This window comes from Canis lupus, chromosome 20 (assembly GCF_048164855.1).
Source record: "Canis lupus baileyi chromosome 20, mCanLup2.hap1, whole genome shotgun sequence".
Taxonomy (NCBI): Eukaryota; Metazoa; Chordata; class Mammalia; order Carnivora; family Canidae; genus Canis; species Canis lupus.
Genome location: NC_132857.1, coordinates 47,993,647 through 48,007,184, shown reverse-complemented (window position 1 = coordinate 48,007,184; position 13,538 = coordinate 47,993,647). Strand labels below are relative to the sequence as shown.

Sequence of the window (13,538 nt, the reverse complement as noted above, 5' to 3'; positions counted from 1 at the left end):
ATATGTTTTCACTTTGCAATTTGGTACTACAACCCAAAGGGCACCTCTTAGTGAAAGAAAGGGCACCTCTGACTTTTATTTAAGACTGTGCCAAAGCAAACGGGAATGATGCAATTGGTCAGTGAACTTTAAATGAAGACAGCCAATTTTAATAATTCGAGCCTCAAATTCCCATAATTCTTAGTAACCTAACACTTCCTTGAATTGCTCGGGTAATTGCTTAAACTCTTTCAGTTTGCTTTTGTGGTTTCAGCTGTAATGGTCTGGATCTGATGCCATCTGTAAGCCTGGAGTGTTAGTCATGCATTAGAATCACTCATGTTTCTTTCACAGGTCACTACAGGCCAGTAGAAAACCAATGCCTCTAGTCAAAACAGCAAGGCTTATTTGTATACAGTGGATGCCTGTCCTTGCTCCAAAATAGATTAGATACATCTGTCCCTACTAAGCCACCTGCTTCTCTCTATTGATGAGAGGGAATGATTCAGAAAGAAAACTATCTTTTAAACAAGCACAGTTGTATTCACATGCAACTACAGAGTGATATTTGATTCTTCAGAGCTGACAGACCTTTATAGAAGCATCCTGGATCCATGGTACATTCATATTGAAATCCTGTGGCCCAGCAGAGAGAGATTGGAAAGTAACTTTTTGTCAAATCCATCTTTGGAAACGAAGATGTATCTGGCATGTCTATATCCACATCTGAGTTAGTTCACCCAGAGCAGTTCGTGAATGTTAATGGCAGGGTTGAAGGGGGGAAAGGCACCACCCTCAGGACAAGGGAGGGAAAACCATGTGTTGTCATAACTCTTGACAAAAAGATTAGGCAATTCCACTTTACACAAGATTCCTAACCTTATCAACATCCACAACAGAAGAATAACAAATATAATTGAAGTAATTACATCATGAGAGAATTAGAGGACAGCTGAACCACATTTTTGTTTCTGCGAAGAAGCGTAACACTCAATGCTAGTTCGAATGAACATACCTAAGCAACAGTTTTGCTTTTATAAGGCTTGATTTTATGTAATAAAAACATTTTTTTGTTGTGAATATTTTTTCCCTCAAAGTCATAATGATTATAAAAGCAAAATTTGCATCTTCAATCATAACAGTTAATTCTCATTAGAAGTGAGAAGTTAAACAAGATGTGTTGAAAGTAGATAGAATAAGTTGGGAACATCAGTAGCCTCCCAGTAAATGAATTTTGTTCAGTTCCTGCTTGAATGTGATCATGTGCAGCAATGTCAGTACCCTTCTTAATGCTTGTTCCTTTAAAGCTAACGATATTTTTAGATTTTTAAATTATTTGTTACTTTCTCTAAATTGACTTTCTACCTGACCAGTTGAATTTCGACTGTACCAAGAAAAATATGCCGTTGAAAGATTTTAATTAGAAGTCATCAGTAGATAGACCAATAGATAATCTGTAAAGATGAGATGCATTCTAGGACTAACAAAGAAATAAAACACTGGAAACTTCAAATAGTATGAGTAGCTGTGTAATTGAATATTTCTAAAATACAACTTTCAAAAGAAATTGATAGTAAATTATAAAATTAAGCTGTTTTCTGCATTAATAGAGATAAATGAATTCCAATTACCTCCAATATAATTAGTATGACTGGATTTCACTGTACAATTATTCAACAAGCAATGGAGTGAGTACAAGCAAACCAATAACACATGATGCAACCACAAAATCGAATTCTAAATGTTTACTGGTAAATCTATTATTTAAGAATAAAAATAGGTCCGTTTTACCCCAGATGATCTTTCTAAATAAGGGTCACATACTGGCATTCCAGGGATGAAACCTAGCTGTAGAAAGATGGGTGTTTGTTTGTTTGTGAGTACTTTGTTGCCATTGGTCTTTGCTCACAGATTGGGCAAGTCACATAAAAACTCAGACTTTTCATTTTTTACAAAAAATATGGAGAGTTAGAAGTGGGACATTATGACAGTGGTCATTTGGAGCCTATACACTTCTCGGGCACATGCTTTTCAGCTTGTCAGTCTCCTTCAGTTCAACCACAGTTTCCTGTGCACCTCAAGGAGTAGATGCTGGCCCAGTGTGCAGTTCTGCCCCCTGGTACCTCTCACTGTGGGTAGAACAAAAGGCCGATGAGGATACTTTTAGCAATTTCAGGACTTCTGAATGGGGAAAGCTGCTAAAGAGATTTCTTCCAAAGGTAGATGAGGAGGGAGATCAGTTGGAGGTAGATTTAAATAAGATGAATCAAGTCAGGCATTAAAAAATGAGAACTCTACACTTGAAACTAATATAACATTGAGCATCAACTATACTCAAACAAAAATAAAGAAATCAAAATGCTAACTGTGTACTGAAAAATATCAGTGTATTAAAGAATATATTATAGTTTCCAATAAGAAAAAAAAACACAAAAAGAACCTTCTCTCAATATGTACAGAGCTCATTTAACTGACTCTTTTTGACAATTTATTTTTAAGGTAGTTGCTAAGCAAAATGCATAAATATAGTCACCCAAATTTAAGCCCATCCTTCTTTTCATGCATATACAGTCAGAAAATAATTAGCAAGACGTATACAACTAAGTATAAAAGAAAAATGAAGTGAGGCAACTCCCCAAAATTTTAGAAAGGGAATGTGAAAACAGCGAACAAAAAGGTGTTCCTTTAATCTTTTTCATAAAGAAATGCCAGAAACCCTTGCCCTTTATTTGATTTTATACTTTGATAAATTTTAGTTTAGTTTTATAATGAAGATTAAGGGAAACAGTTATCATGGTATGAGAGATGTTTGCTATTGAGTCAAAACATTGTCTTTTTTCCCCTTCAGCTAAAAATTCCTCTTGCAACATGTATTCAGAGTTTGAGTGTGGAAATGGAGAATGTATTGACTATCAGCTCACCTGTGATGGCACACCTCACTGTAAGGATAAGTCAGACGAGAAACTGCTCTACTGTGGTAAGTGTCTGATATGTGATGCATGTTCACTTCTGAGAGTAGTTTGTAATTATTTTCATAATTTTTGGTTTGATTGTCTCCATTTCATTTATACGTATGATTTCCTTAATGTCTCTCATTAACATGTGGCTATAAGGCAATTAATTGAGTTTGGCTTTGTGTTCTTGTTCAAATGGGACTTCTTATGTCCTATTTGATACCTACCATAGTCAGTGAAGAATTTCCTCATAGCCTTCCACCTACAAAGTACAAGTTTAGATGCCACAGGGGCCTTTCTTTTAAGCTGTCTACTTATTCATCATGTAGTGATAGGTTTTAGGCTTACATTCTTAAAGATGGAAGGCAGAAATATTAGTTATTGGTACGTACTGTAAGTTTACTCTGCAGCAAAGGTCGACCAGCAGTTAATGATAGCATGTTGTTGAATTGATATCAAAGTGTTGTCCCTATTCTTGTCTTCAGGATTGGCTCAGGGTTAGTGTCTTTTGGTACAAAGGATGTTTGCATTAGCCATCCTCCCCATCAAGGATGGAATTCCTCCAGCTGTGTCTCTGTAGGTGGCACCAAGTGATGGTCAACCTTTCACTCTTTCTTGGGAGTAGAGATTAGCTTTTTGAACCCAGTAGGCAATTGATATTTGCCTTCATTACAACAATATTTCACCTGGAAACTTCTGTGTGTGTAATCATTGATAGTTACTGTAGAACTGTTCGGGATTTTTTCTAAATTGGTATGATTTATTTTTGCGCTATAATATTAGAGTATTGGCATTGTATGCTCTGTAAAATTCAAGAATCTGTATCTGGAATTGCTGTATCTGGTGTCTGCTTTTCTCCTTTGTTCTACTATCTGGATAATAATTATACTTAAATAATCAAAGAGTAGTTAAAATAAGAGGAAGGTAGAGTTTGGGAAATTTGCAGGCAGTTCTCTCATTCTTTTATGTTGCAGAATCACAAGCTCTCAGTTAAAATGATAGATGTAATTTGCCCATGATTGATCTGTAACTAAAATTTTAATGAATTTACCTCAAATGACATATTCATTTCAATGAATGGTTATACCCTATACTCTGTAAAAATCTTGAGGCATATAAAAATAGAATAATAATCAGCTTGCAAATTTGCATTTATTATGAATTGTCTTGAGAATATATTTCACATTATTTTTACCTTCTGAGAGTAAGGTAATATTCATGTGAGCAGGGATTGGCAACCTTTATCTGCCTTTATCTGCAAAGGGTTAGCTAGTTAAGGGTTTTAGGTTTTGTGGACCAAAAGTGCTATCTGTGAAATATCCTCTATTTAAAAAATAAATTTTAGAACTATTTTAAAATATACAATCCATTCTTAGCATCAGAGCTATACAAAAACAGGCTGCATTTGTTCCTGTGAGCTACAGTTTGACAACCCTAGGTGTCGATTCTAGACTTTAGAATCACACCTGAGGTTAAATCTTTGTTTCAAAACCTACTAGTGTATGACTAGTATGAGCAAGGGTACTTCTCTATATTTTAGCTTCTCCCTACAAAACAAACCTAGTTTGAATATTAGTTTAGAGCACTGAATAAACAAATGTATGTTTACATTTGCTCTGTATAGAGCCTGGCACAAAATTAGTGTTCAATAAATGGCAGCTATTATTAGTGTAAGTGGTACCTTTTGCCTGAAATTGGAAAATGTCAGGAGACTCTCTTTAAGGTAAACAGAATTTAGAAGGCAATTATTCTCCTTAGGAATTCTGGTAGACATTTTTAGATGATTTGTAAGAGAAATTTATGGGTATTTAGGTAATTCTCTGATTCACTTATTCAGAAATACATGTTTTGCTACTATTTTGTCTTCTTGTAAAAGCCTTATGAGATGCAAAGGAGATAGGAAATAGGTGTTGAGAGTGTCTTATGATTCTTGAGGTACAGACTTACTTCTAGAAAGTTGAATATATGCTTTTTTTCTGTGCTGACACAAATATCAGAAACAATAATATGGGTATAGTATCTCCAAGTATGAATCACTGAAGTTAAAGCACTTAGTCTAAAAAGGTCTTTAATGAATTAATTACTTTAATGCATGAATATTCTAATCCAGAGTTTTGATACTGCACGGCACACTTTTTTTTAATAGATCCAAAATCCATTCTGAAATAAGAACTCATCTGTTATTTTCTTTTTTTTTTTTTTTGTAAAAATATCTCTATAAGACCTCCAAATATGTTTCTACTTTTCTTTATAAGAAAACAGAAGCTGTCGAAGAGGTTTCAGGCCTTGCTACAATCGTCGTTGCATTCCTCACAGCAAGTTATGTGATGGTGAAAATGACTGTGGCGACAACTCTGATGAACTGGACTGTAAAGGTAAATGTATGTGGCATCAGCTGAGGAATATTCTTATGCTAAGTGTCTCCTGAACTTTTCCATAGTGTGTTCCTGAGAGCACAGTGGTTTCTACCCTTTTGGTATGTGGCCCCTGCTGATAGAGATGGACCACACTTCGGTAAATATCTCCAAAAGGGAGTATTAGAGTTCATTGAAAATTATGACTATATTCTCTATTCTGGTTTCTTTTTTTTTTTTTTTTTTTTTTGATTTTTTTTTTCTATTCTGGTTTCTATTCCTTTGCTCACCTCAAAACTCTTGTCATTTCTCATCTCTTCAGTTCTACTGCCTTATTTATTGTACATTTGTACCAGAATGTGTACTACTGAATGTACTGCTCCAAAAAATGCTCTCCTTTACTTCTCAATTCTGTTTTTTCACATGACCTCATCATTTTCCTAGCAGTTGGACAATAAACCTTGGTGTTATCCTTGATTCTTCTTTCTACCATATTTTATCACCCATCTATCCATATATCAATAAATCATCCAATATTTCTTTGAAATATCTTCCCTTTTAATCTGCCTTAAGCCTGGATTAACATAGTAGTCCTTTTACTAGTCTCCCTGTCTCTACTCTTTAGTTAATTCCAGGGTTGTTAGTCATGCTATGATGTTTTATTGAACGTGTTTTCAGAGTGCTTACTGGGACCAATCAGCAAGCCAGAGGATCTAGGACAGAATCTCAGCCCCAACAAGATGCTGTCTTTGGGTAAAATATTATCCAATATATGCCTCAGTTTCCCAAGCTGTAGGAAAAGAGGTAATAATTTAATGAGTATATTAATATTAAATAAACTCAGAACAGAATTTGGCATATAGCAAATGCTATGTAAGCATTCACTTGTTTTTTTAATCACGGCCCTGATAAAGATTCACAAATGGAGTCTTGGTGTTTAGAGAATAACAAACAAGTTTTTTAGTCTGACATTTAAGGCCTCTTAAAATCTGGATCCAACGGATTTTTCTAAATCAATTTCCCTTTAAAAATCTTCATTCATTGAACACATTTCATTGGGTAAAATGCATTAAAGACAGACATAAAATTAATAAGTTATATTAATGAGTTCAAACTCCAAATAAAGACAGTTATTTAAAGATATGAAGGTGTATATCAGATGTAATGATTGCACATATAAAACTATAAGTTTTTTTGGGGGGGGAGAGTTGGAATAAAGTATAAATAAGGTAGAATGATCAAAATATAAGGTAATTTCAAGTATAAATCCTAATATTGAAAGCTGCAAATAATTTGATATGGTTAGAGCCAAATGGCATATTGGCAAGTGGTTTGGAAAAGAAATAAGTCAAGTCAGAGAGAGGAACCAGTACTTGATGTTGTTTTTTTGATACCGTTTAAGGAGCATGAACTTCACCTTGTAGTCACTAAAGAGTCACTGAAGGTTTAAAGGAAACCCAATACAATCTAATTTACATTTCAAAAAAGGGGGGGGGACTGTTTGTGCAAATAAAAACTATAATGGTGAGATGAGAAAGATAAAACCGGAGGCTATCAGAGCAGCTAAATCTAAGAATAAAAAGGAGAGAGACAGATACACAACAGAATTTTTAAAGGTGGTATAACAGGCCATCCTGGGTAATAAACAGAGAAAACATAGACATAGAAAGAATAGACAAGTTTCATGAACTGTTTTCTTCCCTGTTTTAAAACTATTTGTTTTTCATTATTTTTTAAATTTATGTTTGTGGGTTTGTTCATGTGGGCTCAGGGATAAGATAATAAAGATGGTTTGCATTCTGAGAGTGGAGTACCTGTAGGCATTCAGATAGAGCTGCTCCAAAGACATTTAGGTAGATACAGATCTGGAGCTCAGATAGTAGATTAAAATAGGAGTGTTGAGTTTGGACTTACTACAGAGAGAAAGCTCATGGATGTATAGAGTACTAGTCGTTGTAGGAGAGTACATTAGAATTACCTATTGAAATAAAAAAAAGACACTAATAATATAAAAATGGAGAAATTGACCAATGGAGTAATGGAAAGATCTTCATGAGAAATGTATTGTTATTATTTTTTTTAATCAGTTAGCATTTTAAGGTGTTAAGGGAAGGCAAGAGGGCAGGTATAGGTAGGCAGTCATTGAACCTGGCAAATAGGAGATAATCTCTTGGTTACCTTCATGCGAGTCAATTCAGTGGAATGGTAAAGAAAAGCCAAATCTCCTTGGGTTGGTGCAGAAAATGGATGGTGAAGGAGTAAATACAGTAAGACTTTTTTTTTTATAAAACATTGATGGTAAAGGAAAGATGTGAAGTACAGATGCTATGAGAAGACGATGCAAAGTTGTGGAAGAGAACAGAATGTGTACAGATCATCTTATAGCTAGAAAAGTTTGGTTTGGAAGTTACTCTGCATCTTAGACTAAGACATTGGCCAAACACTTGAGTAGCTCACTAGCTAAGGTTGACACTGTAGTGTAGGAAGAGCCAAATACTTTTGCAGATTAAATCAGCTGTTATTTCATATTATCTATAAAAGATTAAAAATGATAAAATATAGTAAGCTACAGGGAATAAGTGGAGGGAAATGAAGTATTTGGAAGAAAGGAGGAAAGCAAACTAGAAGTTAGAACCCCTCCAAAGGGCATTTTTTATCAGTTATTTACAAGCAGGAAAAGAGAATATAATGAAGACGTTATAGGATAACTAGGATAGACGTTATAGGAAACTGGGATAAAGATAAGAATATCAAGCTAGAATGTGAAGGAATGGAACAAAAGATACAGAAAGCAGATTTTAAAACAAAGGTCATAAGAGGGACCATGGAAAGTGAATAAGTTACAGTGGATTTTCTTGAAAAATAAAAAAAAAATTCAAAGGTGATAAATAAATTAGTGAATTTGGGTTCATGAAATATAGCACCCACCACCTGGTAGGTGTATATTGAATTCTTATGTGGTAAGTGAAAAAAATAAGTCGTCCAAAAAATATAGATAGGTTTTATCCTGCCTAACATCGTCAATACCAGCTGCTGAATAACAATAAAAATAACTCAAAATGTTATTTCCCCTTCGTAGGCTAAACTCTTGATTTCTGGGTTATAGCTAACTCAGCCAGCTCCTTGGGCAATAACTACTGCATTTGTGAATCAAGTTTCTGTTAAAACTTTTATTTTGTTGTAAGAGTAGTGTAAAACTAATAGCAATCGGATACCTTAAAACAGCAGCAACAACAAAATGTATGCCTTGAAATTCATCCGGCAGAATGTAGGACATTTAAACTAACAGTGTGTGTGGAAACTCAAACATACACCATATTACTTACTAGAAATTAGTAGATTTAAGTGGGCTCTCTCTTTTAGGAGAAACAAACGGGTGGCTTTTTAGATGAGAGATTACTTATTACAGTTATATCTTTTGGATTTGAGTTTTCTCACAAATTTGTTCACATGGTGTCCTTGTCAGTCACATTTCACATCCTAGGGGAGAGATTTCTCTGGGTCCATATCCTATAAGCCAGTTTATCTTATAAATCAGTAATTCAGATGTGTATCCATGCAGCAAATGGAACCTTACAGTATCTAAAAGATGATGAAGTTTGAAAAGAAGGACGGAAGGGCTCGAAGACAATGGAAAAGGAATTTTCTTTCCAAGTGTTTTCTTCCAGATAGTCCTTCTCTGTTTCTATCATCCATACAACATGTACATGCAGTCCTTTGTTGTATATCTGTGTGCAGACACACACACACAAACCACTTATTACTTTTTAATGTAAATAAAGACGCGAAGAATTTAAATTAGTACAATAAAAAGTCAATATATATGAGAGAGTTTGATAGGTTATGGAGAGAGGCTACAGTGGCATCATCTGTAAATTATTTGAAGTACTATTGCACTTTTATTTCTTTAGTTTAGATGTTCATAATAATAATAATATATTAATTATATAATTAATTTATAATATATCGATATATTAATATTAATATATTAATTAATTTAGATGTTCATAATAATATCATATTAATTGTATGATTAATAATATAATATGATTCTATTATATTAATAATATTTATTATTATTATTATTATTATTATTATTCCACAAAGCAGAGTGGAAATGGATGTTACAAGGAATCAGTTTTGGTTTCTTCTCCATTTGAAGGAAAGCACAACCCTAAAGCCTTGTAAATCTTTTATAACTGCCCTGAGAGTTTTAGACCCCAGGCAGTCTGGCGGGGTGGGAGCAGAGGGGGATAACTTGAAGAGTTCTTCAGAAAGTTTGTCACCCTAGTTTCCTCTTCCAGTGTGTGAGAGATTGAGTGAATAGGTTTAGGAGAGCACATAATATCCCTCCTTCTCTCCCTACTGAGATGTTTCTAATTACTCCCCTTGGGAAGTATCTGAACTTGCCCGGATCACTTGGACACCTTTAGGAGAACTGGAAAGCTAAGTAGTTCCAAGGCTACCTGATAGAGAGGAAACTGGTCTTAGTTTTTTTGTATTTTTTTTTCATAAGTTCAGAGCAAAACTTTGAAGATTCCACAAACAATAAGCAAAAGAAAAGAATAAGCATGCCTATAGATGAAATCATCATTCCTTCTGGGTTTGCACACCCTTAGAGCCTAAGCAGTAAATAAAATAAAAGATGTGGCTTGAGAGTAAACAAAAGAGACATGACAGCAAATTTAATGCTTGCCTCTTAGCTTCTTTTCTTTTCTTTACTTTTCTTTTCTTTTCTTTTCTTTTCTTTTCTTTTCTTTTCTTTCTTTTCTTTCTTTTCTTTCTTTTCTTTCTTTCCTTCTCTTTCTTTGTCAGCTGCCCTGTGCTGCCACTGGGCAGGGAAGTTGGAAGAGAAAACATTGATTTAAGTTATTTATAAGAAATGTCCTAAAATCACAAAATCAATGTTATACCTTTCCTATCTCATTAAATCTTTTTACTGACATGGAATCAAGAAAGTGGATGCAAGAAAAATTAAGAAAGTATGTGAGGTAAAGAATGGTTTTACTTTCTCTTTTACTGCTGCTTTGATCCACAGTCCCTGTCAGATCTTCCTTTGTAGTATCTTATTGCTATTCCTGGGGTGGCTCTGGTATGTTTTCACTCACATTTTGTGGGCTTACTTTTTCTTTTGGACTATCTGGAGGGAAAAGTCTTGTATTTCTCACTTGGATTATCTTTATTTGGACTGCATTATTTTCTTTTCTCTCTTTTTCAGGACTTTTAGCCTGAGGAAAAATTGTCAGAAAGCTTTCATATTCACTTGACAAATTAGAGATTCCAACATATTTCTCCCTCAAAAATCACCCTAAGGGTGAAACAAATTTCAATACTTGACTGACCAAAAAAGTGAGGAAGAAATATAGTTGAAGGAACATAGAGGAAGAGGTTTTGGCAAAAGAGGTATTTGTTTACCTATTTAATACGGTTCCTGCGTTCCCATGGATTTCTCCTATCTCCCTCTCCTTCCTTGCCTCTAAATGCTGGAGATTTAATCCTCACAACCATCTTGCCACTGCTACATATGAAATTTTGCAACCACTTAGTATGTCCCATTGCAATGTGACTTAGCATTCTATTTAACCCTCTGGTGGTTTCCATACTCTATATCAAGTCACAGACTCTGTGAAGAGAGGATTTGAAGTAAAGTCTTCCTATTTGCATCTTGCATGTATTCTAATAGGCCTTCCCGTCCTTCTCGCCAAGATTCATTAGCCCTATTTTTAATTGGAAAATGGTAGAAAAACACATCCTGCAAATATTCTACTCTCTACTCAGTCCTCCTGAGCCCCTACCTCACTCTTACCCCATGTTCTTCTTTTAAATGCAACTCTTAACTCCCCTTTCCAACTTCACAGTTATAGTTTCTTTTCGTCTACTCAGAATTCCTTTCCTTTCTTTCTTCTTCTCAGAATTCCATCAAAAACTGAGTTCCACTTGCTCCACATCTCTACTCCTCTCACAAGGCATTCTTTACATTTACTTCCGCCTGAGGGCCCCAGTACAGTCTTTGAAACACCATTATTGTAATATTGCTGGATCTCCAGCCCTCATAACTATGTGAGATGCTATCCTCATGTTCATGGGAGTCATGATTCTCCTCTTCACCCTTTCTGCCACCAATCCCCACTCAGATGGACTCCCTGCAATGTACACAGAAGATTCTCTGTGGCAGTTTGGGGAGAGATGGAGATGATGTAATGAGTTGTGACTGTCCCCATGAGATCCTTCTGGTATTCTTAAATTCTAACTGTAAGTGTAAGATAGAAACTCAAGGGAGATAAATCTTTGTAGACTCTCTAGGAACATTACCATGGTCTAGAATATTGTTTCACAGGAGAAATGAATCCTGTCTTCTAAATAAAAGGATTATAAGGAGTCTTCAGGGGCACAATGTCTTAATAGGGGGTTGCTAATAGATAGCAAAGTAAGAAACAAAATGTAAATGCTTGCCATGATTATTTTCTATGTTATGTCTTTTATTTACTGTTTCTATTGAAAAAATATTGAATGTAAAATGTAATAGAAAGGTATATGGAAGAGATTTTGCTTTTTTAGACATAAAAGAAGAGTATCTTTTTTTTCATGTTTGGAACAGTGTATTTATCTCTAGTCATAATAGCATTATCTGTTTTATAAGATAAGATGTTATTTTTAATGAAGAAAACACTGAAGCAATTATAATTCAAATTGTAAATAAAACATTTATTCTTCTAATCATCATTTAAGCGCAAATAAGGATACAATTGCAAGATACAATTAAATATAATAAGAGCAGTGCATTATGAAATACAAATGACACACACACCCTTGAGTAAAATTTGCATATTTTAAGGTAGCATTTTAACCATTTACAATTGATATAATTTCTATTTATAATTAAATAGGGTCTTTAAAATATCAACACTAGTAAAAGTGGCATAATCAAAGAGCCCTTCAGGTTGTACATTTACATAATCAACCTGTGGAAATTTGAATTTGGAATAAAAATCTCACCTAAGCTAATCTAATGTACATAGCATGTCATGCACCTGTTCACAACATATTGCTGGAAACCATTATATGGTAATGAATGTGTGAGCAAAGTAGAAAGGAATATATGATTAAGCATAAGCTATTCTGTATAAGGTATATATAATGACAGCAGCATATTGAAACTGATTTTCATCTAAGCATAGCAGGGGATCGTAAAGTCATACTTTCTAACAATAGAGACAAGTCATACCACATTTATGTTTCTTTCATGAGGCATTCATCTTTCCTATACCAAATGTTAGTGATATGGCCATATAAAGGAGGATAACATAGCATGGAAGGCTTTCTACATTGCTGAGCTATTTCCTCTGAGTAATAAAGCAAATGTTCAGTGGTTTCTCCATCTCAGTCTCTTTCTCTGACTGTCTGTCTGGCTCTTTTTATCAAAGCAGGGAATGTTCCACTTCTTTGCAACCAGATTGGGATTTCCTTGTACTTCCTCTAGACATTTGCTTAGTGTTATAACCTTGTACTTTTGAAGTTGGAAGGAAAAAGAATTTTCAACAGCATTTGATTTTTTTGTATGTTGGCTTGGTGTTGGACCGATACTGTCATGGGAACAAGGCACAATCCTTGCTTTCATGAAGCTTACAACTTAGTGTGGGAGCAGATACACAAACAGGCAATTGCAATGAACTATTGTAGGTACCACAACAGAGGAAAGAATATGGTACAAGGGAAGACATATGAGGCATCTAACCCAAGCTTGGGGATGGAACTGGGAACCATGGATCAAGTTTGACTTCCCAAAATTAAAGCAAAATAAAGCAAAATTATATAAATTAGTTAAAATTTAGATCTTGCTCAAGTTACACTACAGTTAGGTCCCAATAAACCCATAATAAGTTGAAAATATTGTAAGTTGAAAATGCACTTATTAACCTAACCTACCAAATGTCTTAGCTTAGCCTAGCCTATTTTAAATGTACTCAGAACAAATTACATTAGGCTATAGTCAGGCAAAATCATCTAACACAAGCCTATACTAAAGTATTGCATATATTATGCAATTTAGTGACTACTCTACTGAGAGTGAAAAACAGGATGGTGTCTGGGTAAAGAATGGTTGTAAGTGTATTCATTGTTTACCCTCGTGGTCACACTGCTTACTGGGAGCTGTGGCTCACTGGTGCTGCACAGCATCAAGAAAGAGTATCTTATTGCATATCTCTAAGCCAGAAAAAGATCAAAATTCAAAATCGGAAGTACTGAAAGC

The 13,538-nt window shown here is 34.6% G+C and overlaps 1 protein-coding gene across 1 annotated transcript in view; it reads left to right on the top strand.

Annotated features, from left to right (window-relative positions):
• Positions 1 to 13,538, top strand: part of LRP1B (LDL receptor related protein 1B) — a 1,825,680-nt gene that overhangs the window by 1,542,701 nt on the left and 269,441 nt on the right. Inside the window, exons 46-47 of the mRNA XM_072789062.1 lie at positions 2,828 to 2,956; positions 5,189 to 5,308. Of these exons, the coding sequence (XP_072645163.1) occupies positions 2,828 to 2,956; positions 5,189 to 5,308 (249 nt within the window). The remainder of the gene's footprint in view (positions 1 to 2,827; positions 2,957 to 5,188; positions 5,309 to 13,538) is intronic.